This window comes from Lagopus leucura, unplaced genomic scaffold, assembly GCF_019238085.1.
Source record: "Lagopus leucura isolate 7727_CA_CO unplaced genomic scaffold, USGS_WTPT01 Super-Scaffold_100157, whole genome shotgun sequence".
Taxonomy (NCBI): Eukaryota; Metazoa; Chordata; class Aves; order Galliformes; family Phasianidae; genus Lagopus; species Lagopus leucura.
In genome coordinates, this window is record NW_024962334.1 from 3,058,300 (window position 1) to 3,079,848 (window position 21,549).

Sequence of the window (21,549 nt, forward strand, 5' to 3'; positions counted from 1 at the left end):
CCTCTGCATCTAAAGGGAAATAGATGAAATGGCAACAACAATCAATTGACAAGTTTTAGCTCCTGAGTCTCAACTATCACTAAATATACTTCCACCATACAGAAGTTTTATTTCAATCTTTTACCAATCTCTTGGCTAGGTGCACAAGACATCACTTGCAGTGATTATTCAGCTATTTAGAAGATCACTTCAGGTATGCATCGCAGACAAATATTTTCGTACTGCTTGCAAGTAATCTAACATGCATATGCCAACAAGGCACACCTTTGCTGCTGTGCAGCACACACTGCAGTACAGGGGAACCATTCCCTTTACTTTCTAATGAGTAATTCCTTCTACATCCACCATTCTTAAAGAGGACCAGAAGATCTCAGATCAGAATCTTCAGCTTCTTGGGGTTTAATTTTGCCTTTAGCTGGAGCTTTGCCATTTGTGGTAAAGCGAATGCAAGACAATCCTGAAAATAAATTAAGTCATTTCAAAAATGAGAAAATCAACTCTCATATTTAACTGAAGCACACCACAGAAATCTTCAGCAACCAGTGGTGGAGGGTAACACTCTCCTGGTATTAAGCAGAGGGAAGAAGGTACTACTCAAGTAGTTTTGTCTGACAATCTTCAAGATGAGTACATTTGTCCTACAACTAAAGTAAAAATAAATCTTTTCCTGGAACTTCCTCTCTCCAGAGAAATTTTTTGCACCCCTTCCCCTTCTGGTCCATCATTGTCTTTCCAGGATAGCTGTTGAAGAAATGATGGAGACCAGCCATGAGATCTGAGATTTGGGTGGTGCTGTGTGGAGCCAGGTGTTGGACTTTATGATCCTTGTGGATCCCTTCCAACTCAGGATATCCTATGATTCCATTTCATCCTGAGTCTTTTTCATCGTGCTGCAGAAGAGCTGCTTCAGCCCCTGCGCTTGGATTAGCCAGAATTCAGAAGCAGTTGAGTCCAACTCAGGCTCTGATCAGCCAGAACCCAGCAGGACTTCCTGCAGCAGGTTCAAAGATGAACTCAAAGAAATAGTCCAGTAATCAAATTATTTTGGGATGGAGCTAAAGAGAAAAAAGGTACCTATTTCCAAGAAAACTGGAGTTCTACACAAAGGTTCTCTCATTTACAATGAGTTTTCCACTGCCCTGTTTTTCTCTGAAGACTTCTTCAGATCCTAAATGGGAAGAGAGGATTGTTACTAACTCCGCTGAAAGAAATCACAGGCATTTCAAATCAAGCATTTCCCCCAAATTACTCCCTTTTTCTTTTAATCTGGAGAACATGCTTTTAGATGTAACCTGGAAGGCTTTTAATTATCAAATCCAAAAAAACAACTTCACTAGGATCATTGCTGAAATGCCTTTCCTCACAAAAGGTTTTGTCAGCAAGGATAATCAACTCCATGTTTCCTCCCTCGCAAGCAGTTTTTCCCACTCATTGCAGCCTTCCCCTTCAGAAGACATCTTCAGAAGCCCTTTTGGGAGCAGCCAGAAGCACTGCTTTACAAAATAAATCATTTCTGTAATAAGCAATCCGGAAAGAAGTTGTCTCAACTCCAAGCCACGACCCAAATAGCTCCTTCTGTTGTCTTCCCCTTGCCCCTTCATGCTCTAAGCCCTTAAGAAAGATCAGGTGGGCACAGGACCACGTACCAGAGATGGCTCCTGCAGGAAGCAGGGCTTTGCAGGAGGGTGGTTGGCTGTGTGTCATTTCAGGGAGACTTTTCCTCATCTTTCCTGGTGCAGCAAAACTGCTGCTTATTTTCAGGCTCCAACTATAAAATAATGGTAAAAATTAACTGTTTCACAGTTAGGCAGGCTAACAGAAAGGAAGGATGTGAGCTGGCACTCTGGTGGCAGCACGCTGAGCTCCAAACAAAGCTGGTAATAAGGTTTTAAAAATCTCTGTATGGGAAAGACTGACTTGGCTTTACAACCAGGTGATCAGGATGCAGCACTGATGACCAGTGTTCCTGTAATCAAAGTTTTCTCCTCCTGGGCATCTCCTGTGTCCATTTGCAGTGCAGTACAGCACAGCACGATGCTCTCTGCTGTCCTGCTTTTTCACCCACACATGGAGCTGTCACGCACCATGTCAAAGCACTGCAAGGTTTCTCCCTGCATTATCAACTCCTAACTCCTCTTCAGAAAGCTTTTACACTCCTAGTAGGTACAGAACAGGTCTGCTCACCATCACAGACAAGCTGAAGTGCAGGGCACCAGCTGAAGGTGCTGTCTGGGAGCTAAGGAAAAAAAAAAAAGGCTTGGCAGGAACAAAAATCCCTTCTTTAGCCAAGGATGAAGATTTTATGCTGAAAATCCCATTCTTTCTGCATATACCAGTAATCACTTTGAAACACCAGGAACAGAAAGCAAGGGGCTGCCAAGTTTCAGAGGGCAGGTAAAAAATGCCTTCCAAGCTGCAGCAAGAGAAGCAGCTTCTCTTCGGGCTGAACATCCTCAGGCAGGAGACAGTGTCATCACTCAGCAGCTTTTAAGGCAGCAATTAAGCTGGGAAAAAAATATAAAAAACATTTCTACCTTCACAATGCAAGATAGCAAAAACGACCTTCAGTGTTCATCCAAAGATGAGAGAGTACAGTGCCATCCAGCAGTCTCTCTCACCCAAAGGAGGGGAACTTGATGGTATATAACCAGTTTCAAGCTAGGACAGGACCAGAGAAGAATGCAGCACCCCCAGCTGCTGTTTGGAAGGTGCCACATCTCATTTGTCACAGCCAGCAGCAGAAGCCCAGCTTCCCCTTCTGTCTGCCTGCAGAGAAAGGAGCTCCCATGGCTGCAGGGCATCGTGTTCTGCTACAAATGCACATGGGAAAGAAGCAACTCTTGTGCAGCAGAATGTGAGATGTACAGGAAATATACGGGGGAGATTTCCTTTCTGAGGGGCACTCCATTGACTCCAGACAGAATGTAATAAACTATACTTGCTTGTCCCATTTCCTTCATTCAGACTGGCCTTCCAGAATGTTGAGTTCTCATTGCTGAGGACAGCCTGTCACCAATGCAGGTCATTTTAACCTTTTGTTCAGCAGTGCTTGCACACATCCTTTCTCACTGCGTTCACACCACCCATTTCTGCTACCAACCCTTGAACCACATCACTAACAGCTTTTCAAACCAGTTGTCTCCCAAAGGCTGAAGCAGGAAGGCCAATTGCTCGTTCCTGAGATCTGTGCTTTCTCCCCATTGCTCATCTAGAGACTGAGTGCCCTCTGCTGACAGTCAGGGCAGGCAGCAAACCTTGAGGCAGTCGAGGTGTCTGGGTGCAGGCATCAAGGTTTTGGCAGCAGTGGGCTGTAAGCGTGGGGCCCTTTTTGAGAAGAGACCAGGACATCCTGCAATGCTCACCATCCTGGATCCATATACTGATAGCTTCTCAAAGGTCAGCCTTTTCTGAATGCGGCTGTAGAATATATTTTCTTCTCCTCCTTTTGTAGAGGAAACTATTTACTACCTACAGTCTCTCCTATTCTTCACTGGGTGTAAGAACAATTCTACCCAAAGGAGCAACCTTAATTAACTACTGTTTCAAGCACCTGAGCTTGAAAGGTTTTCCCAAATCCCCTAGAAGGGTTTAGGGGAATTTAGTGCTTTACGTGAATTTGAGTGCCTTCCCTGGAGAGTTTCTCTCTCTGCAGGAGTTTCCCAGCACTCTGTGGGCAGGAGAGTCAAGAACACTGCCTCCAAGCCATCCTGAACCAATAGCCTCATACAGATTTTCCCTCTGCCCTCCATCAAGCAGCTCTTGCAGGTTCAGGTCTTCCTCCTCTTCCCAAGCTTGACAAAAGCATTGGAGAAAACAGGAACACAAAGCAGAGTATAAACAGAGCGTATGCGACCCTTGGCCAAGGTAAAGGACTAAAGCAGACAGCAAGCAGAGGGAGAAACTGATCACTACCTCAATCTAATATCAGCTCTTCTCGTGAAGCTTAGTCTATGTTTGTGTATCCCCACCACAACCAGACACTGAAAGCTCATGGTCCTCCATTAGATAAAACTAGGCAAGACCCCCTACCCATCAGTACACAGCCCTTTGCTGTTTGCAGCATGAGGTCAGCTCTGCTCACTTTTTGGAGGTGTTGCTCCATTCCAGGACAAGAAATGTGCTCCAGGTGCAGAGGAGCAGCCCTTACAGAGAATCCCACTGCCACACACCAGATGGCTCTAAAGGTGGCCTTGAGCAAAGGCTTTGGCATGTGCAGCACTCAGATGAGCAGGGCCTGTTCAAAGGGTGCCAACTGCACCAGGAATGAATGCCTCCCTGCTGCACCTCCTGCCATGCATCTTGCATTAAAAAAGCCAAACAGTAAATAATTATCTCACTTGATCATGCTCATGCTTTAATTACCCCAGCACAGGGAGGTGCTTTCCATTCTATTTCTGCCTATTCCTGCTGTTCGTTTCAATGCAGCATTAGCTCATTTTTACACAGCTGTACCTGCTGCGTGTTTAAAATCATTCTCAACAGACTTTCACAGTGACTGTTTGCAAACTACACTGAGAATAACTATTACCAATGTGCCAGTGCAGTAGAGTCATAATTGAAGTGAGCGTGAATAACAAGGGAGGCTTCCTTGCAAACCAAAACCACGTGCCTGACTTACAGCCACAAACCCTTTTTTGTTTCTCAAAACTTAGCATTCAGGAACAACTTCCAAAAAATAATTTCATGGATCTTTTATCAGGTCCGAAACCAACGCAAGTACAACTCACCTTGCCTGGGAGCCTAACAAACTTCTTGCCTGCAAACTGAAGTTCTGTAGCAAGTAAATGAAGACAAAAGCGCCCATCCAGATGCTTAATGCTACATTGAGCTGGAGCATGCAGGACATAAAACCCCAAATACCTTTGATAATTTCTTTGGTATATTAGACTTTGGCATATTAGATAAATCTCATGTGTATCCTTGAACAGGATGAGGGTTTGATGCCCTTTCTGATGCACCTCGTGTCATCCTCTTCACTGATACGTGCCTTTAAGGCTCTCAGGAGAGAAAAGACTATTGTATAAAGGATCATGCAGCGTGAAATTGAATACACATACATACATAGTTTTGTTTTCATTGCATCCCAGAGGTACCCTTAACTCTACAGAGAGCAGCACGGTCCACAAAACCCATCACTTGACATTTTATAATTAAAACTCATGAACTGCTCCCATGAAGATTTAAACTTACATTTCATTCTTGGTGTCTGATACTTTCAGATGCTACAGGTAAGTTGCAGGAGGCATCGGACTGGAAAAAGCAAGCAGACTTGTGACAGCATGGCTTTGTGGGAAACCTGTGAGGAGTTAAATCAAAGGTCTATTCAGTAAGAACACACCAGAGGCTAGCTGGAGACAGCTACAATGACAAAAATTGCACTCAAGATGCCCCTGTTAGAAATAGCTCAGAGATCACTGTGTAACAACTGTGACTGGTATCAGGATGTACTACTACAGTACAGACAGAAGGCTCCACAGCCAGTTTGGATGCTATATTTGCCTTGCAACTGGCAAGATGTACCTGCTTGGATTCAGAGCTCACGAGCATAAGTGTGCCACTGAATGTTCAGAATGTGCCACTTTCCAGTCTAGAAGATATGCACTGTTCTCCTCCTTTAAAATGGAAAGTTCTGAAGATACTCTATAACAAAGTCACAGTGGTTTAGCAAATGCTTCAACAGCTGATCACTTCCACGCTTGTCAAAGCAATGTATTATTCTGGTACGGAAGAGCTTCAGCAGTGCTAAGCCTGCATTACTTTGGACTCACTCTTCCCCAGATCTACCTCATACCACACATGCAATCTGCACAAGGGCAGTCAGTTTCCAAACCAGTTGTACCAAGAACCATCCAAAACATCTACAGAGTGGGTGGTTCCATTGAGCCCAAAAAATGTTGCTCCCATAGGCAAAGTTGGGAACACCCCTAAGTAACAGTTGTACCTTGTTACAAATCATACTCTTTTATCTGAAACAAATTCTAATTTTCACCATTATTTCAAGACAAAGACAGTATTCTAAATAACTCAGCACATGCTTGTACTTGCTCTGATTGAAGTTCTGTTTGTAAATAATGAAGCTGGAGATTTAGAAATTCACTCTCCCCCCTTAAACAGCAATAGGCATCACAGGCTTCTCTCTCTTTGCACTTTCATTTCTGTAAAGCCAGTCCTAGAGCTCTGTTGTTGGCTTGGATGCTGACAGCACAGGGCAGGGCCCTGGCACCCCACCATCTGAGGGAGATGGATTGCTTGGTCTGGGGTATAGGTCTGCTTTTTGGCACAAGACGAGCTTGTGGGGATTCACAGTCTCACCAGGGTTTGGTATAAAAAGCTGAGCAAACTAGATGCACCACAGGATGCATTTTGCTGTATGATGTCCCACAGACAAGAAGAAAAAAAAAAACAACAGCAAATCAGCAAAATTTTACTTTTTCTTTACCTTTTTTGGCGCTGGTTTCTGGCACATCCTTTGCAGCCCCTACCAGATGCTTACTGAACCTTTCCATCCAGCCCCAACCACCAGCATTTGATTGAGCATAACTACCACAGGCTTGTGGAAAGGAAGGATGTCTCCAACAATGGGACATCCGCCACCTCTCCAGGCAAACTGTCCCTGTTCCAGTGCCCATACCATAGAAAAACAATCTCCCCTCTTTTACTTTGAAACCATTTTCCCTCGTCCTATCACAAAAGATGCTGCTGAAGAGTCTGTTCCTGTCTCCCACATAACTGCCTTTAGATACAGAAAGGCTGCTGTCAGGTATCCCCAAAGCCCCATTCTCTCAGCCTGTACTCATACAAAAGGTGTTCCTTCCTTTAGATCATTTTAATGGCCACCCTCCAGCTGTGCTCCAGCAGGTCCATGTCTCTCCTGTGAATTCCACATCTGGATGCAGTTCTCCAGGTGAGGCCTCACCAGTGCACAGTAGGTCCCTTCCAACCCCTGAAATTGTGTGATTTATACTTGTGAACACACTCAGAACCCCAGAAGTATCTCAATCTCCAGAATACATGCTATAAAAACAAGACCAATAGGAAGTACACAATATGAAAGCAGAGTTAACAGCAAAGAGCATGATTTAAATGATCACCAAACTACAGTACTACTATAAACGAGCAGCTCTAGGGAGATCTGCTACTTAAGGGATGTTTCTCAACACAGAAAGCATTTGTTTTTAATGCCCAAGAGACATTAAAGCATCCAAGGAAAAAGAAAGTACACTCACTTGTCCTGTGTAAAGATGGCAGTTCCTTTGAAAATAAGCTCCCATGAAGACAGAAGCACAAATGCTCGGATTGTAAATATATATTTTGGTTTGAGGAATACTGACAGGCAACCATTTGCAACAGGAAAGTATCTGATACGAGTCCAAAAGAACGATTTCTCTCAAGTGAAACATTTGGCCTTGCTAGCCTCAAACAAAGGCTAACAGTGTGTCAGGCAGTTAAGAACTCCCACTGCTGGTGATATTTATTAACACAGCCCTTGTGCCAGCTTGAAAAGAGTGGAAGTTCTGAATAGCTTTCACGGAACACAGAGAATAAGCTACAGACAAAACAGTTCCAGAACAACTTGTACTGACTTGATGATGGTATTGTCATGAAGTAGCAGACCTGGCTAGGAAAAAAAAACAAAAACAAAAACAAAAAACCCAACCAAACTCACTACTTCAAAACCTTTGGATTAAAAAGTAAAAAAACCTTTTTTATGAATACGAAGATCAAAATTCACTGTTCTGTGCAGACTTTCTTTATTCTGTTGGAACCTCAGCATTTCGAAGAAAACACGAAGCATCTGCTTTTGGTCAGTAAAGTGTCCATTTAATGAACTCCTCAGCCACATTCCCCAACCCTTCCTCCCACCCTAAAATTTCAGTTCACACTTGAGCAGCAGATGACAAACTGACGGAATACAACAAAAGCCTGAAAATCTGTACTCTTAAACTAAGAGCATCAAGGGCCAGTATTTGACAAAATTATCTAGAACTCACATGTGCCCATGCAAAAAAAAAAAAGCAGATTTTTATATACAGTCCCTATTTATTTTCTTATAAATTTAAATATTTTACAAAAATGCATTTTCAAAATGTATAAAGTTCAGTGAACACCCCAAATGTATCTTAAAATAAAATGTTATCTGATTTCAATGGTTATTTCAAGAATGAAGTCTAAATTGCACCAGATAAAAGGCACTTGTGCTGTGTGATGTCTTGAGCAAACGTATGTTAAGTTTATAATACAGTGTCTTCTTGAATTCATGCAGTTGTCTCTGAGCATCAAGCATCATTAAAGCAGCCAGAAGAGATCGTGAGTAAACTTGATTCCACAGCTGTGAAAATGTTTTCTATCACCAGGTTGAACATACAGCATTGTGCTCCAGCTCTGACTCTAGAATCAAACGCTACAGAAGAATTGCTGCTATTCACAAGGGAATTCAAACTACATCTCATTTTCTCATAAGTTACAAAAAGAAGTACGTCATTTAATTATGAAACTAAAACACCACTGAACAACTCTGTGTTCACATAGTGTGTGCCAATGAAAGTCTGTATTTAAAAATGAGCTAGGGCTAGTTATTCAAGGAGCAGTGCATTGTACTTTCAATTTCCACTTCACTGTTGAGATAGAAGCGCAGTCCTGTTTGCCTTCATCTTCTCCAGCCGTTTCATTAAGTGGCTATTGGTCATCTCCATCTCTTCTATCTTATCCAGTGCTGTTCTTAACTATAAAATGAAAGCAAAAGTTATCACCACCAAATTTAATTGGAGTTTTTGCTGTGTTTAAGCCTTGACAGTGAAAATAAAAGTCAGAAATACAGCTTTTAAATTCCTTACAATAGTACTGTGTGAGTTAAGGCTGATACTTGAAGAGTAGCCATATCATTACTGCAGCCAGATGAAGGAGAACTTAAATATTAACATAATAACGGGTAAGCAATTTGAATATGAAACACTGTCATCACCAGTTTCCCATTACATGCTATTGAAAGATAAGGTCCTCTCAACTACTGTCACTAGCTGCTGGGGACATATTCCCATGGGTAGCAGGCATCACACAAGCAGCAGCAAACATGTTCTTTCCAGCTCTTTGTGAGGTATGTGATGGATACTTCCTAGGATGATACTCGATTATGGGAAGGTTGGCTCCTCAGTAATATTTATGGAAGGATTAGCTTAAGATATCCAAGTGACCACATTTAGAAGAAAATATAACTTCAGATCCTCTCTTTCAAGGACAATACTGCATTGAATGGTATTTAGTACTACTTTCACGTGCTACAGTTGTCCTCTGAATGCAGCACTGAGAGTCAGAGGCCTTCTGAAAACACTCAAAGCTGTAACAGAAGATTACTAAAAAGAGAGAGCTTGGACATAAAAGACAGTGCAATTCCAGACAAGTGAATCAAGTTAATTACCTCTCGCTGAAGCTTCCTCTTTTCAGCTTTGAGTTCATCTTCCACCTTTTCTGCATTTTCTGCTGCATTTTTATACCTTGCAACCTGTCCCTCCAGCCGTCCAACCTGCAAACCCAAACAAAGTGAGAGGAATGATTAGCCAAGGTGTTCCACTCTGAGCTCACCTACCACCACCAGTTCTTCCATTTCCAAAAGAACACTAACACAAGGCATCCTGTGAACTACCCCTATCTCTGTAGAGAAAGAGGAGGTTTAAATGTACTCAGCTACAGCCATAACTTCAAAGTGTTTAAAACAAAAACAAACAAACAAATCCACTATTACCACCAAAAAAAAAAGCTAAAAGCAACAAAATGGCAGGCAGAACTTCCTTCCCTTCTCTGCTGGTCTCCTGGCAAAGGATGCAGAAAACAGTAGAGAATGGAACATAGTATAGAAATATTTCAGATGATATGAAAAGAGACTGAACTAAGCAGAGAGAGGAATCTGTAAAACAAAGAACTGGGGAATACATGGGGATTAATATTAACCCTGGAAAGCTAAGAAGCAGAGACAGATGAAAGTAGAAAGAAGAAAGAGTCATAACATGATGCAAGACATCTTAAGCCAAAGCACGGATTTCAATAGAGAAGTATGGACTACAAGAGTGCAGTCGTGCAACTTTGACTCACATTTTCAAGTGATCTGCAGAGATGCTGCATTATACCACCTTGTTACTCACCCTTTGCTAATAGACTAAAATTCCTGAATTCAGTCCCTCTTTACATTCTGCTATATATTAATGTGCAAATTAAACATAAAATACAGAGTTAGACTATGCACAGCTATTTACTTGCAGCAAGTAGGAAGAAAGTACAAATGTAACACTGTTCTGTGCAAACTAAAGAACAAGTAGTAAATCAAATTATAGGTTTTCATAGGTTTTCTTGAGAAAAAGTATTGTGAAAGTTTGCAGAAAAAGCATAATGGTATGAATAAACTTGAAGAAAGATGCACTTACATTTTGTTCCAAGGTGGTTATGTCTTGTTCAGCTTTTGAAAGTCTAAACTTGTATTCACTAATTTGTCTGTTGGCATCTCCTAGACAAAAATTGACATGAATACATTTCTCAGAGTGGTTCTCTGTACTATCAGTACTCCTTCTAAGTCAAATTCACTAACAAAGCCCATTTTATTTATATTGAGGCATATGACAATCTGTTAAACAAGCAAAATATTCAGCTAAAGGAATAACTTGCTTGGAACGGAAAAGAGTGTAATGCTGCTAAGAAGCAGTTGTGAATTTTGAGCTATATTTTAGTAACTTCTCATATTTTGCTTTAGGGAATGGTTAAATCTTTTAGATAAGTTTCTGTGTAAAACAAAATAATCAAAACATTTTAACAAAAGCAATTCAGGTGAAATTCTAAAAGCTAAAAAACACATTTGTTCAAGTATCGACACCCATTCTAGGCAAGACTGTTAACTGAGAACCAACTAACCACAAGTAAATACATATTTTTTAAGTTATTACATAGTGAGAAATTTCCTGCAAGGAGTCATACCAAGGCAAAAATACCTACTCCATGATGTATCTGCTCCCAATACTACCCTGTGTAACAACACAGGAAAAGGTAGCCAGCTTCATCTCCCCAGTAAGAATACCTCTGAATAGTAACTGTATACGTACTCTGCATTTCAATTAGTTGCAAGTCAGAACCATTCTCTAAGCCTACTATATCTGGATTCATGCCATCACTTTTAGAGTATTTCTGCCTTTCTTCTTCCAATTGCATCTTCAGTTTTCTAACCTGAAACACAAGTTTCACTTTGTGAAAAACACAAACATTCAGTAGCAGTACATGTAAACATTCAGTGAGGCCAAATAGTAGCAAGATGCCACTTGCTGAGACAGTTCTGCAAGTGGGAATAGCAGAATGTATGTATGCAGGATGTATGTTTTCTTGAGCTCTCTTCTCAATATTGAAACTACATTAAAACACAGCTACTTTGGTACCAGTAACTTTCTGTTTAAGTAACTGAAGAGATTAAAGAAATTGTACACTTCACTGCTCAGCAGCTTGGCAGAAAGATGCCAGAGCTTTTGAGAGCTACATTTCACTGAATTCAGTATTCCTGGATAATACCAGAAGGAAATCTAGGTGCCTGCATCTGTTTACTGCTACTTTATGAATATCCTGTAAAGGATACACAAGAGGTACATTTCTGACAATAACAGGTTGTTTTACCTGGGACAGCAATTCTTCCTTTTCTCCAGCTAACTTGCGTAGCCGGACATCTAAAACAAGAGAGTTCCATTAGAAAACATGAATCTTTAAGTAAGGAATCTATTTCTTGTAATTTTTGTTTTCTACGTAAAACATTCTTCAAACAAAGCCAACAGCATTGGGAGAACAAAACCATTATATCTCCCTAGCAATAACATAATGCTTTTCAGTTAATAGCAGTAAAATGAAAAAATACCCAATTGTTCATATATTAGTGTAACAGCTCTAGAACAAAGGGCTCTGAGTTTAATAATTCTACAAAGTAAATTAACAATCAAGTAGTCAAGTGAAGACCGGTTTTAAATAGTAAAACACAGTTTTGTTTCAATCTAGAGGCAGCCAACATGTTTTTTTCCCAGTCACATACTCTTCTTGCCTTATTCTTAAAGATTGCTACCTCTTCAGGTATGGCACTAGGCTTGTGCAAAGCATGCATTTGTAGAAAGTCTTATAGTGGCTGTTCTCAAACCACAGAAAACTATTTGGGAAAGATCCCAGAGGAACATTTCAAAATCTCAAATCAGCTAGGAGATCAGTAATAGCTTCAAAATACCCTGCCAGATAATGAAATGTAATGATTATAGTAGTTTACAAGGAAAGCATAACCTTGTCAGTAACAAAGCATAAAGGTGTGTATTTCACAATACAAACATGTACCAAGCCCAGCCCCCATCTAAACAATGCTTAATTATTATACATCGTGTGCAAATATAATGCAAGTGTATGGAGAAATTTATCTGCATGTTAACTAACAGTTTCACAGGGTATTGACTACACACAGATTAACTAAGAAGCTAAAATAAAGGTCTGGGAAAAAGAAAAAAAAAACATATGTTATCTTTGATTGTTGTTAAAACTGGTGGATTGTGAACGGAAAGCAAGCAGATCTCAAACTCTGACTTATTTTTGGATATTTTTACCTAGCGGCCCTTCTCCTGCAGATTCCAAGACTTGAGCAGCTTCCTGCGATACAACTGTTATTGCACCAACTGCAGACTCATGGTTGATATCACCATTTGGTGTGCCATCTGGGATTATCACTAACCCATGTTTCTGAAAGTACAAAAGAGAAATTGGTACTCAGAGGAGACCACTGCTAAACTGCAACCGTACAGAAATCTTTTTGAAAAGCCTTCTTGAAGAGATTGAAACAGTTACAATGAAACGCTCCATACCCCGAGGTCATGTATCGAGGCTGCACAAGAACAGTAACCATTCTTCCTCCTTTTCACCAGCCTTGATTTCATGCCCCATTGCTGGATTTCTGACACCATCATACAGCTACTACCAACATACCTCTCCTCTCTTCATTGTTTCCTTCAGGTCAGCCAACTCCTCTCTGAGCTCATCTCGCTCATTCTTAATGCAGTCAAAGTAATCTTTCTGTCTTTCTAGGGCCTGGGTTCAGGCAGATAGCAAGAAAAAGAATGGCATAGAGAAAAAAGATGACAGACAGCAGAAAGATTTTCTAAACATAAATACAAAAAGCTTAATAAAAGAAATTAAAAGGGGTATTTTATGTATGTAAAATGCATCTGTGTCTAACATCTAACAACTACATTTTGCAAGTCAAACATCTAGCCTCACTGCCATGTTTCTCATGACAAATTTTGTCCCAGAGGGGTCTTAGTTAATTTCTATTATAGAACTTTTTAGGAATATTCTGGTTTTGATAGATTTTGATAATCTAAACAAAGCACCAGAAGAGCAAGTCATTCTTCATTCTTCTTAACATGGCCAGATATAAAATTTGCTGGAACTCAATTGTCAAAAGATCTCCAAGCATCACACCCATTGAGATAAATTTCTGTAAGTTCTAAAGTATGGAAGTAGAAATCTTACCTCACTGAACCACTGCCATCCACTTAGAAGTCTAGGTTATTTCTACCAAGCACCTTTTACTATAAGCAAAGTAATCACTTCCACAGAAAAGCAGAAACAAGCACTAGCAGTACTATTCCAGCACGAGAAAGGATCACAGCTAAAAGCACAATGTATGGACATAGCTGGGTTTGCCTACCGAACTAAAATGCAGCTCTGTTACTTGGCAGTTAATCAGACATTTTCCCTTGACTGGGCAGGATCCCAGTATTCCATTCAAGCTCAATATTGCATGCATTACAAATGATCCTGACTACAGGGCAACTGCAAAAACATGCACAAGTTTTCCTAAGAAAGTTATTTAGCTACACCTGGCATCATGCTTTTAGGAGGGAATGATAACAAGAAAGAAATGAAGGTGAATACCACTGTATTGCTTGTAATTGCTCCACGTGATTGCAGTATGCTGAACTTTAATAATTAGCACAAAACAATTAAAATGTAGAATTTAAGATGTCCTTTCATTTCCAGACCCACACTACATCTTTGTAACAACATCAGTGTGAAGATCCTTAATCAGTACATTGTTTTGTGTTCCACTTAAAGATGACTGCCATTTCTGAAGCATACAGGGGTGGCGTGGGGGTGAGTGTTCTATGTTCACCCACAAGGGTGGGCACAGAGGCCTAAAGTCACACTGCAGATGCAGAACCTGTGCTCTTGGCAGTGCCCTGTGATGCTGCTGGCCTTGCTAGAACACCCTTCCTATTTTCTCCCAACACATAAAAGTGCTGGCAAGCAGGAAATAGGGGTAACCACGTTCTTATACCTACGGAGAGATTGTTAATAACTACTCAAAACTGAAAAATCTTAGTAAAACTGCTAGTTCTTGTATGCCTGAGGGTTATGATATGACACGGATTTCACACTAGATATTGTACTATTGCAATTCTTCTCATAGGAAAATTAAAATTTAAATAGTAATAATAACAACAAATTGAACTCTACAAGCACGTTTTGGCATACCAACGGGATTAAAATCTGACTGCCTGATAAAGAGCATATTTGTCCAGGGTGTTTATTATTAAATATTCCAAAAACCATGAAATCTATACCAAACTCAGATACACCACTGCTAATTTCAAATTGGTCACAGACGTACTAGACTACAACAGCTGTACCTTTCAGTAATAATCTAACCTAAAAGTGTTGTTCAATGTCCTCAAATTGACCATATTATAACAAGGTGCAACTACAAATTTTGACTGCTTTGTAGAAACAGGATAATATAAGGAGACTTGGGTAAAACAAGTCATGCTATCTTTGTTAGGCTTGCCTTTCTTCCTTCCTCTGAGGTACCAGTCTTGCAAACATTTTAGAGGTAGGTTATAATTCTAAGTCAAACTACTTCCTTTGCAAAGCTTCAGAAATTCAGAAGCTGGAAGAGAGTAAAATTAGCAATGTGACTCAGTACTGAGGAGAAAGACAAGAACTGAGAGCTTAGAAAAATACCTGAACATTTTAAGTAATGTGAGAGAAAAAAAGACAGTGGCATTGTTACATTTCAAGCAGTAGGAGATTTTAAGTTTGAGATGAGAAACTGTGAGGAAAATTTTTCAGCTTTTGACTTTGTGACTGTCTGCAGTAACTAAAGGAAAAAATTATTGTCCAGGTAGCTTTTATTTCTTTGAACGTTAGATATATATAATAGCTTCTGCATTAACTGTGGTGAGGTATTGGAAAGAAAAAAACAGAAACTGAGACAGTCTGGTACACAGAAGTGATGAAGAGTAAATATGGAAGACATATGATCAGTTAATGCAGTATTAAAATAAGCTTCCTGGAGTGTACCCAGAAAAAAACAACAACTATGGAAGTTGAAATACTATTTTTCTGATGCAGGAGAATGTAGCAGCATGGTTTGAAGGAATGAAACAATAAAACTGACGTGAAGGAAGAAGGTTGTATATACATATATTTTTAAATAAATCTGGGCACTGCAAGCTAAAGATAACTTTTCACTTTTCACACTGACTTGAGCTTCAACAAATACATTAATATTCAAAGAAATGTGAATAAGTCAAAATCCGGGTGTAAAATTAGTTTGATAGAAACAACCCTGAAGTTGCTGAAAGACACTTCCCTTCTGAAGACTACCCACAGTTAACTCCCTCTGACCGCTGGGCAATTTACTTGTAGACCAGAACAGCCACAAGTTCAGGCCATGCAGTTATTTTTTAGGGTCAGCCTGGTTCTGAGGTAGCTTTTCCATTGTGACTGCCCAGAAACAAAGCTGACAAGCCCTGCCTGAACTGTATCAGCTGTGAAACAAATACATGACTCTGTTCTTGCTGCACCACCTTTCCTAATACACAGGAACCCTATAGATACTCCTCAAAAGAGCTGACACAGCCAATGTTTCAATTTCAGCTCTCAGTCTCTTGGTACCAGTCAGCCTGGTTCAGTACTGTATCCAAAGTAAAGACCTAGAAGGATCAAGAATGCAATACAGAAACGTGCACGTGTGGCTGAAGAATTCAACTCAAGTCTGCACGCATATCTTAGCACTAGGTATGCTAACTACAACCTTAACAAGTATTCACTGAGACTTCTCTGCATTTGAACCCTTAGCACCTGCAGCTCCCCAGGTTTTCCCCTATTCCAAGTAGTGGAAAGCAGACCAATTAAAAATCCACTGATTCTTAGGCAAATTTCTAAGGCAGCAATAAAGGTAGCAGCCAAATCACTAGCAAAGGTTGACCTCTGTTCAGGTTTTGAAAAATTTAATTTACCTTCATAAACACTAAAAGCGTTAAAAGTTACTTCAATTCTGTGTAAAACTCTATCAGTGCCACATATCTGTGGATCAGTGTAAAGGAACAATTCTTATATCTGTTAAGGATATGCTAACAGTGACTTTTACAAGTCTTGACTACAGGTTAAAAGTGTTCTGAAAGAAAAAATTGTGCATAACAGTTAATTCCATTTTTTTAATATATTAATATTATTGACCGTTATGCAAGTAAAGAAAGTGGAGCTAATTCTCTCTCTCAAACAAGATGACTGCAAAACATCTTAAATATTTAAATTGGGAGTGGCCTTCATTTCTTTGGAGTACACAGCATTCCTTGGGAGGAGGAGGGGAATTAGTCTACTTAAAAGAACAATTCTGCCCCCGTATTTGTTTCCTACCCCTATTTTTTTATCTTTCCAATTAATTGTCTCCTGGAGATCAAACACCTCTTTGGTTATGGAATCTATATGCAGCTGCATGCGTTGATTCTCCTGTAGTAAATAGTATAAGGGAAGAATAAAAGAGGAAAGACAAGTAAGAAATGAGGAAAAAAACAACAAAAATTCACATTTGAAGGTAAAGGAAATAAAGCAATAAAAGACAACCAAAGAGTATATGAACATGAGGGTAAAGAAAACGAGTGTGACTTTTTCATTTGAATTCATGCAAAAGAACTGTAGTTTTATTCCACTTCTTCATGTCAAGGGCAGAATTTTGTACAGCTAGCACTACTGTTCTTCAAGAGTTCCCACTGCAGTTTGGAGATAGCATGCCTTCTTCAGACAAACAATTATTAGGTGGTAGTTTCCAGACACCTTTAAGCACGGTTTGGAAGTCAACGTTCTACCCCACCTGCTAGCTTCCCCCAACCCCTCCCCAGATACACAATCTGTTAACTAGAAACAACCTTGTTTATGGAGTAAGACCTGAGAGAACAGATAATGAAATAAATACATTTGGAAGGTTACTGCCATAGAGCAAACTAATTATGTAAGATAGTACTACTGCAAGAAACTTTAATAGATTTTCAGCCTGCGCTTGTATTCAATAATTTGTCTACCACTGGTGGCAAAATAAATACTTCATAAAATAAACAGAAAGCTGGCTTTTAGCCCATAAATTTAAAATTTAAATTGGTGCTTGCTAGATGCTGACCATTAACAACAACAAAAAAATCTAGAATTAACTGCTGAGGAGAGTATTACATATATAGCATCTTCTTCATGTAATCTGCCTTCAAAGTATTGCAACATTAGTCAAAAGCAGTAGGAAGTATCACAGTACATGGACAAGTTGCAATATCCAACACTGTTCAGCAAAGAAATTTAGAAATAGAGTAAATGCACAGGACATGACAATAGGAAAAGTTAAACTGTTGCAGGAGATTAATTACCAGCTGATACTGAAAAGTTAGCTGACAAGGACAGTACAATGATATGTATGGAATTATGGCTATATAGGAACTAGTTATGTGCAACTGGCAAAAAACACTTGCTTTAGTGCTTTTTACACACTTCCCTTGGCAAGTGATTTTGCTAGTGTTTAACAAATAGAAAACTCTCTTGAAAGCATAAAAGAAGAATGTTTGAATCAAGCATCCAGGAAGTGAAGTGTGCTTGCTGACTACTTTCAGATATTTTAATCAGTGTATTTCAAATATAGCACTACACTACAAAAGAAAAAAACAGCAACATGGTTATGACCCAGTAACACTGACAACTGTTGCTGCATTTATGCTTGACTGCAAAGCAAGCAAACACTCAGTACTGAAAACTCCAGTGGCTGATGGTCACAAAAATCAGAAACAGCTGAAATGGAAGTTTTGGGAAAAAGCAAAGAAGAATAGTTTGCACTATCCATGCTTCAGAACTTCTGGTTGTGGGATGAGATTTTGGTCATACAAGCATTATCTCTGTTCTCAGAAGAAAGTAAAGGCACAAGGCACATTCAGGTGAGAATCATGGTTACCAAACAAAGGATTTTCTAATACGTAACATACATGCAAATCTTCCAGGGACATTCTTAACTTTATGAGCTAACAGACTGATTAGCTTAAATTCTATTCTCTAAAACAAGATAAATTCTTTAATAAAAATGGGAGTTAATATTTTAGCTAATTTTGTGTGTGATGACTGTTCCTGTTCAAATCTTGCACTGATTTTATTTGTACAAGTTCTATCATGCATCATTACCACACATCAACATACCTCTATCAATTCATCTCTTTGTCGCAGGCCCTCTTTAAGTTCATCCAGCTTGTGCTGCAGAACACTGCACGTGTGTTTCTGTCTTTCCAATTCCTGTATGGAATTCAATGATTTTTATCGATTTGTGATTGGACATGCATTTTAAATATATTTAAGTTAAACAAGTTACTAGTCTATCTTGACATGACAATATCTAAGAAACCCCTGTAATAACTTAAGAAATTCTAACTATGTAAAATCTAAAAACCACAGATTAAATTTTAGGTAAGTTCCCCAGATACTTACTATACAGAAAATTCATTTAATAAGATAGGGAATGGAGACAAAAGACTCCATAAAGGTTTATGCATAATATCAATGATACCTAGTCTATCTATGTATTGCCTGGAAAAAAAACTGCCACAGATTTTCTCTTTCCAAGAAAGTTTGACCAAACTTATCCTATTCAGTTCAAATGAATATTTTGCTTTAGTATTTGGATGGATTCTTCTCTTAATACAGAGGTCTTTGACTGCTTCTTACTGAGAAGTTGGAGCTTCCTATGAACTATCTTTGTAGAGTGGGGAGGGGGGAAGATAAAGCCCTCAGAAATCAGTACCTTTGACTTCTCTTCATTTTCCCTGTGGTACTCTGCTATTTGCTCTTCTTTCTCCTCAATGACATCCTTTAGAGTATCCACTTGGTACACCAAGTTGTTTTTCTCATTGTCTAGTTGAGCATTGGAAACCATAGCTTTCTTGTACTTCTCTTCAACTTCAGAGAGCGAATCCTATGGGTAGAAAGGGTTACATTTGTCTTTTTTATTAATTGCTTTAATAATAAAAATTGAAGTGTTAACTGTTACACAGTCAAACTCCGCGACTACTCTTGTTTCTGATCTATTTTTTCTGTGACAACTTTATGGATATCAAGCTCAATTTCCATTATTCATATTATATTGTAGACAGCAATAGAGAAAATTATCATAGCACAAGTAACAAAATTACAGGGTAGTATTCCACTTGACACTTTCTGCTTCACAACATTCATAACTTACAGGAAGAAAGTATTATCAGCATATTATTTACTTCATATTCAGTGCATGCAAAGGAAAACATGTCAGAACACAGCAACAAATCTGAAAGAACTCAGACAAATGACTGTAAATGTCTACAGAAAAATCTCTCAGAGCAGCTTTAATTTTATTCTCATTATATAAGAAGGGCTTTATAATCTAGATTCAAAATTGAAAGGTAGACAAATCTTTCTAGTAATTATGATTATTTTGGCTTAAACTGTTTTATCTTCCTATTTTTAAGGAGTAGAATAGAGAAAATTTGCCAAGAAATACAAAATCATGCATAGGTCTCATAACATCATAACACGCGTAATTATTTATCCATGTTACAACAAACCTTCATTTTTAGGAAGCTGTCCTTAAAGTGCATATTTTCTCTTTTATTTTTCTATCATGATTATATAAATTCATGCCTATCAATTCAATACACTGAATTTTGGAATTTCGTGCCGAGAAATCTAGTATCTCAAAAACTCCAGAAGAAATAACTCCAGGGATGTCCAGATAGACTGCAGGTCAGAATAGACTACACAACATAGGAAGTATTGAGAAAGATATTGTTATCATCCAGGAGACAGAAAATAATAAACAGCAAAGAAGATTCAGGCTGAGATATAAGCAAATAATGAAAAAATAAAGACCCCTTCGAAGTGCATTCAGATAATTCAAGTTTTAGATTTAAAAATGTGATAATGTAATCATGACAAACTCTGTAGTTATTGGTAAATCAAAACATCAAGAGACAGGAAAGCTTTCCAACACTTTTAAAGAAGAATTCCATTTGGAAGGAAAAGGAAAATAATAGGAGTCATAAAAGGCGGATGATATAGTCCTTCTATATTTTACAGATTTAACAAAAGCAACAACAAAAACACCAGAGAAAAATGCCTACTATTGTTCATTTTCGTGAGCGTCTTGAGTGGCATCATACAGTAATGTATGTTGGCAGAGGTCCCTGTATGCCATCTGGCCTAACCTCCCAGTTAAAGCTGGGCCAAGATCATGCTGATTGGAGCTCTCTGCAGCTTATTTTGGACTTATTTCCATGGATGCAGAGTGCACAACAAGGCTGGGTAACTTGTTCTCGTGTTTGACTATCTTCCTTGTGAAAACTCTTGAAATCAAATTGGCATTTCTCTTGCTGCAACACAATTTTTGTCTGTTGCATCTGGCCCTACTGCTGCTTGCCTCTGTATGGAATCTGTTCTGTTTTTTCTACAGCTCCTTTCAGGCAGCTGAAAACATCAATAAAATGAACCCATGCCCCATCTTAACAAGTCCACATTCCCCTTATTTCATCCATGTGCTCCAGAACACTAGCCATCAACAAGAACTAAGAAAAGAGCAAACAATGATTGCAAAACAGATGCCTAGCTGCCTTAAAAAATAGGAAAAAAAAAAAAAAAAGACTTGCTTGGAGGTTAGAAGATCAAATTAAAACGCAATTAATCATCAAGTTAATGCAAAAAAAAAAAATCTGCATTTAGGGAAGAGGAATAAAACTGATATTGAGACAGAAGAGTGGCAATTGTTTCCAAGAAAGGAGATAAGCTTAGAAGACCCTGATCAATCGAAAAAGTTAATCTTACTAAGACATCTCTGGAATAGTTCCTTTGTTTAAGAGAAGACTAACTCACAGAACCACTAAGCTTAGAAGGACTGCTAAGAGCATTTGGTCCAATCGTTAACCCATCACCTCGCCACCCTGTCGTCCCTAGGTGCTACACCTGCCCTTTTGTGCTGGTAGGCTCTGCAAGGATGACTTCAGGATATGGCAGCAGATGTTCTGGATTAGGTATGGACACTTGCAGCAAAATCTACCTATACAGCAGACTGTTAACTGTCTAAAAAGTGATCAAAACACCTGAGAAGCTTTTGAGATTAAACCAACTGCATGACAAAATACTTTTTTTTCTTTTAGCATTGGAAAAATATTCATAAGCATGCAATTTTCATGCTATGTTCTCCTCTAGCTTAAGTTACCGTAG

At 39.1% G+C, this 21,549-nt stretch overlaps 1 protein-coding gene across 12 annotated transcripts in view; it reads right to left on the minus strand.

Moving 5' to 3' along the window:
• Positions 1-7,291: 7,291 nt before the first annotated feature.
• Positions 7,292-21,549, minus strand: part of LRRFIP2 (LRR binding FLII interacting protein 2) — a 49,297-nt gene continuing 35,039 nt past the window's right edge. For 8 of the 12 annotated variants that reach the window (XM_042888113.1, XM_042888110.1, XM_042888115.1 and 5 more), the window contains 10 exons: positions 19,103-19,273; positions 18,505-18,597; positions 16,696-16,788; positions 12,979-13,080; positions 12,603-12,735; positions 11,644-11,693; positions 11,085-11,205; positions 10,416-10,495; positions 9,416-9,520; positions 7,292-8,723 (listed from right to left, as the gene is read on the minus strand). In XM_042888113.1, coding sequence (XP_042744047.1) covers positions 8,613-8,723; positions 9,416-9,520; positions 10,416-10,495; positions 11,085-11,205; positions 11,644-11,693; positions 12,603-12,735; positions 12,979-13,080; positions 16,696-16,788; positions 18,505-18,597; positions 19,103-19,273 — 1,059 coding nt within the window. In that variant the 3' untranslated portion in view covers positions 7,292-8,612. The remainder of the gene's footprint in view (positions 8,724-9,415; positions 9,521-10,415; positions 10,496-11,084; positions 11,206-11,643; positions 11,694-12,602; positions 12,736-12,978; positions 13,081-16,695; positions 16,789-18,504; positions 18,598-19,102; positions 19,274-21,549) is intronic. The other 4 variants (XM_042888118.1, XM_042888116.1, XM_042888122.1 and 1 more) reach the window with 1 other exon arrangement.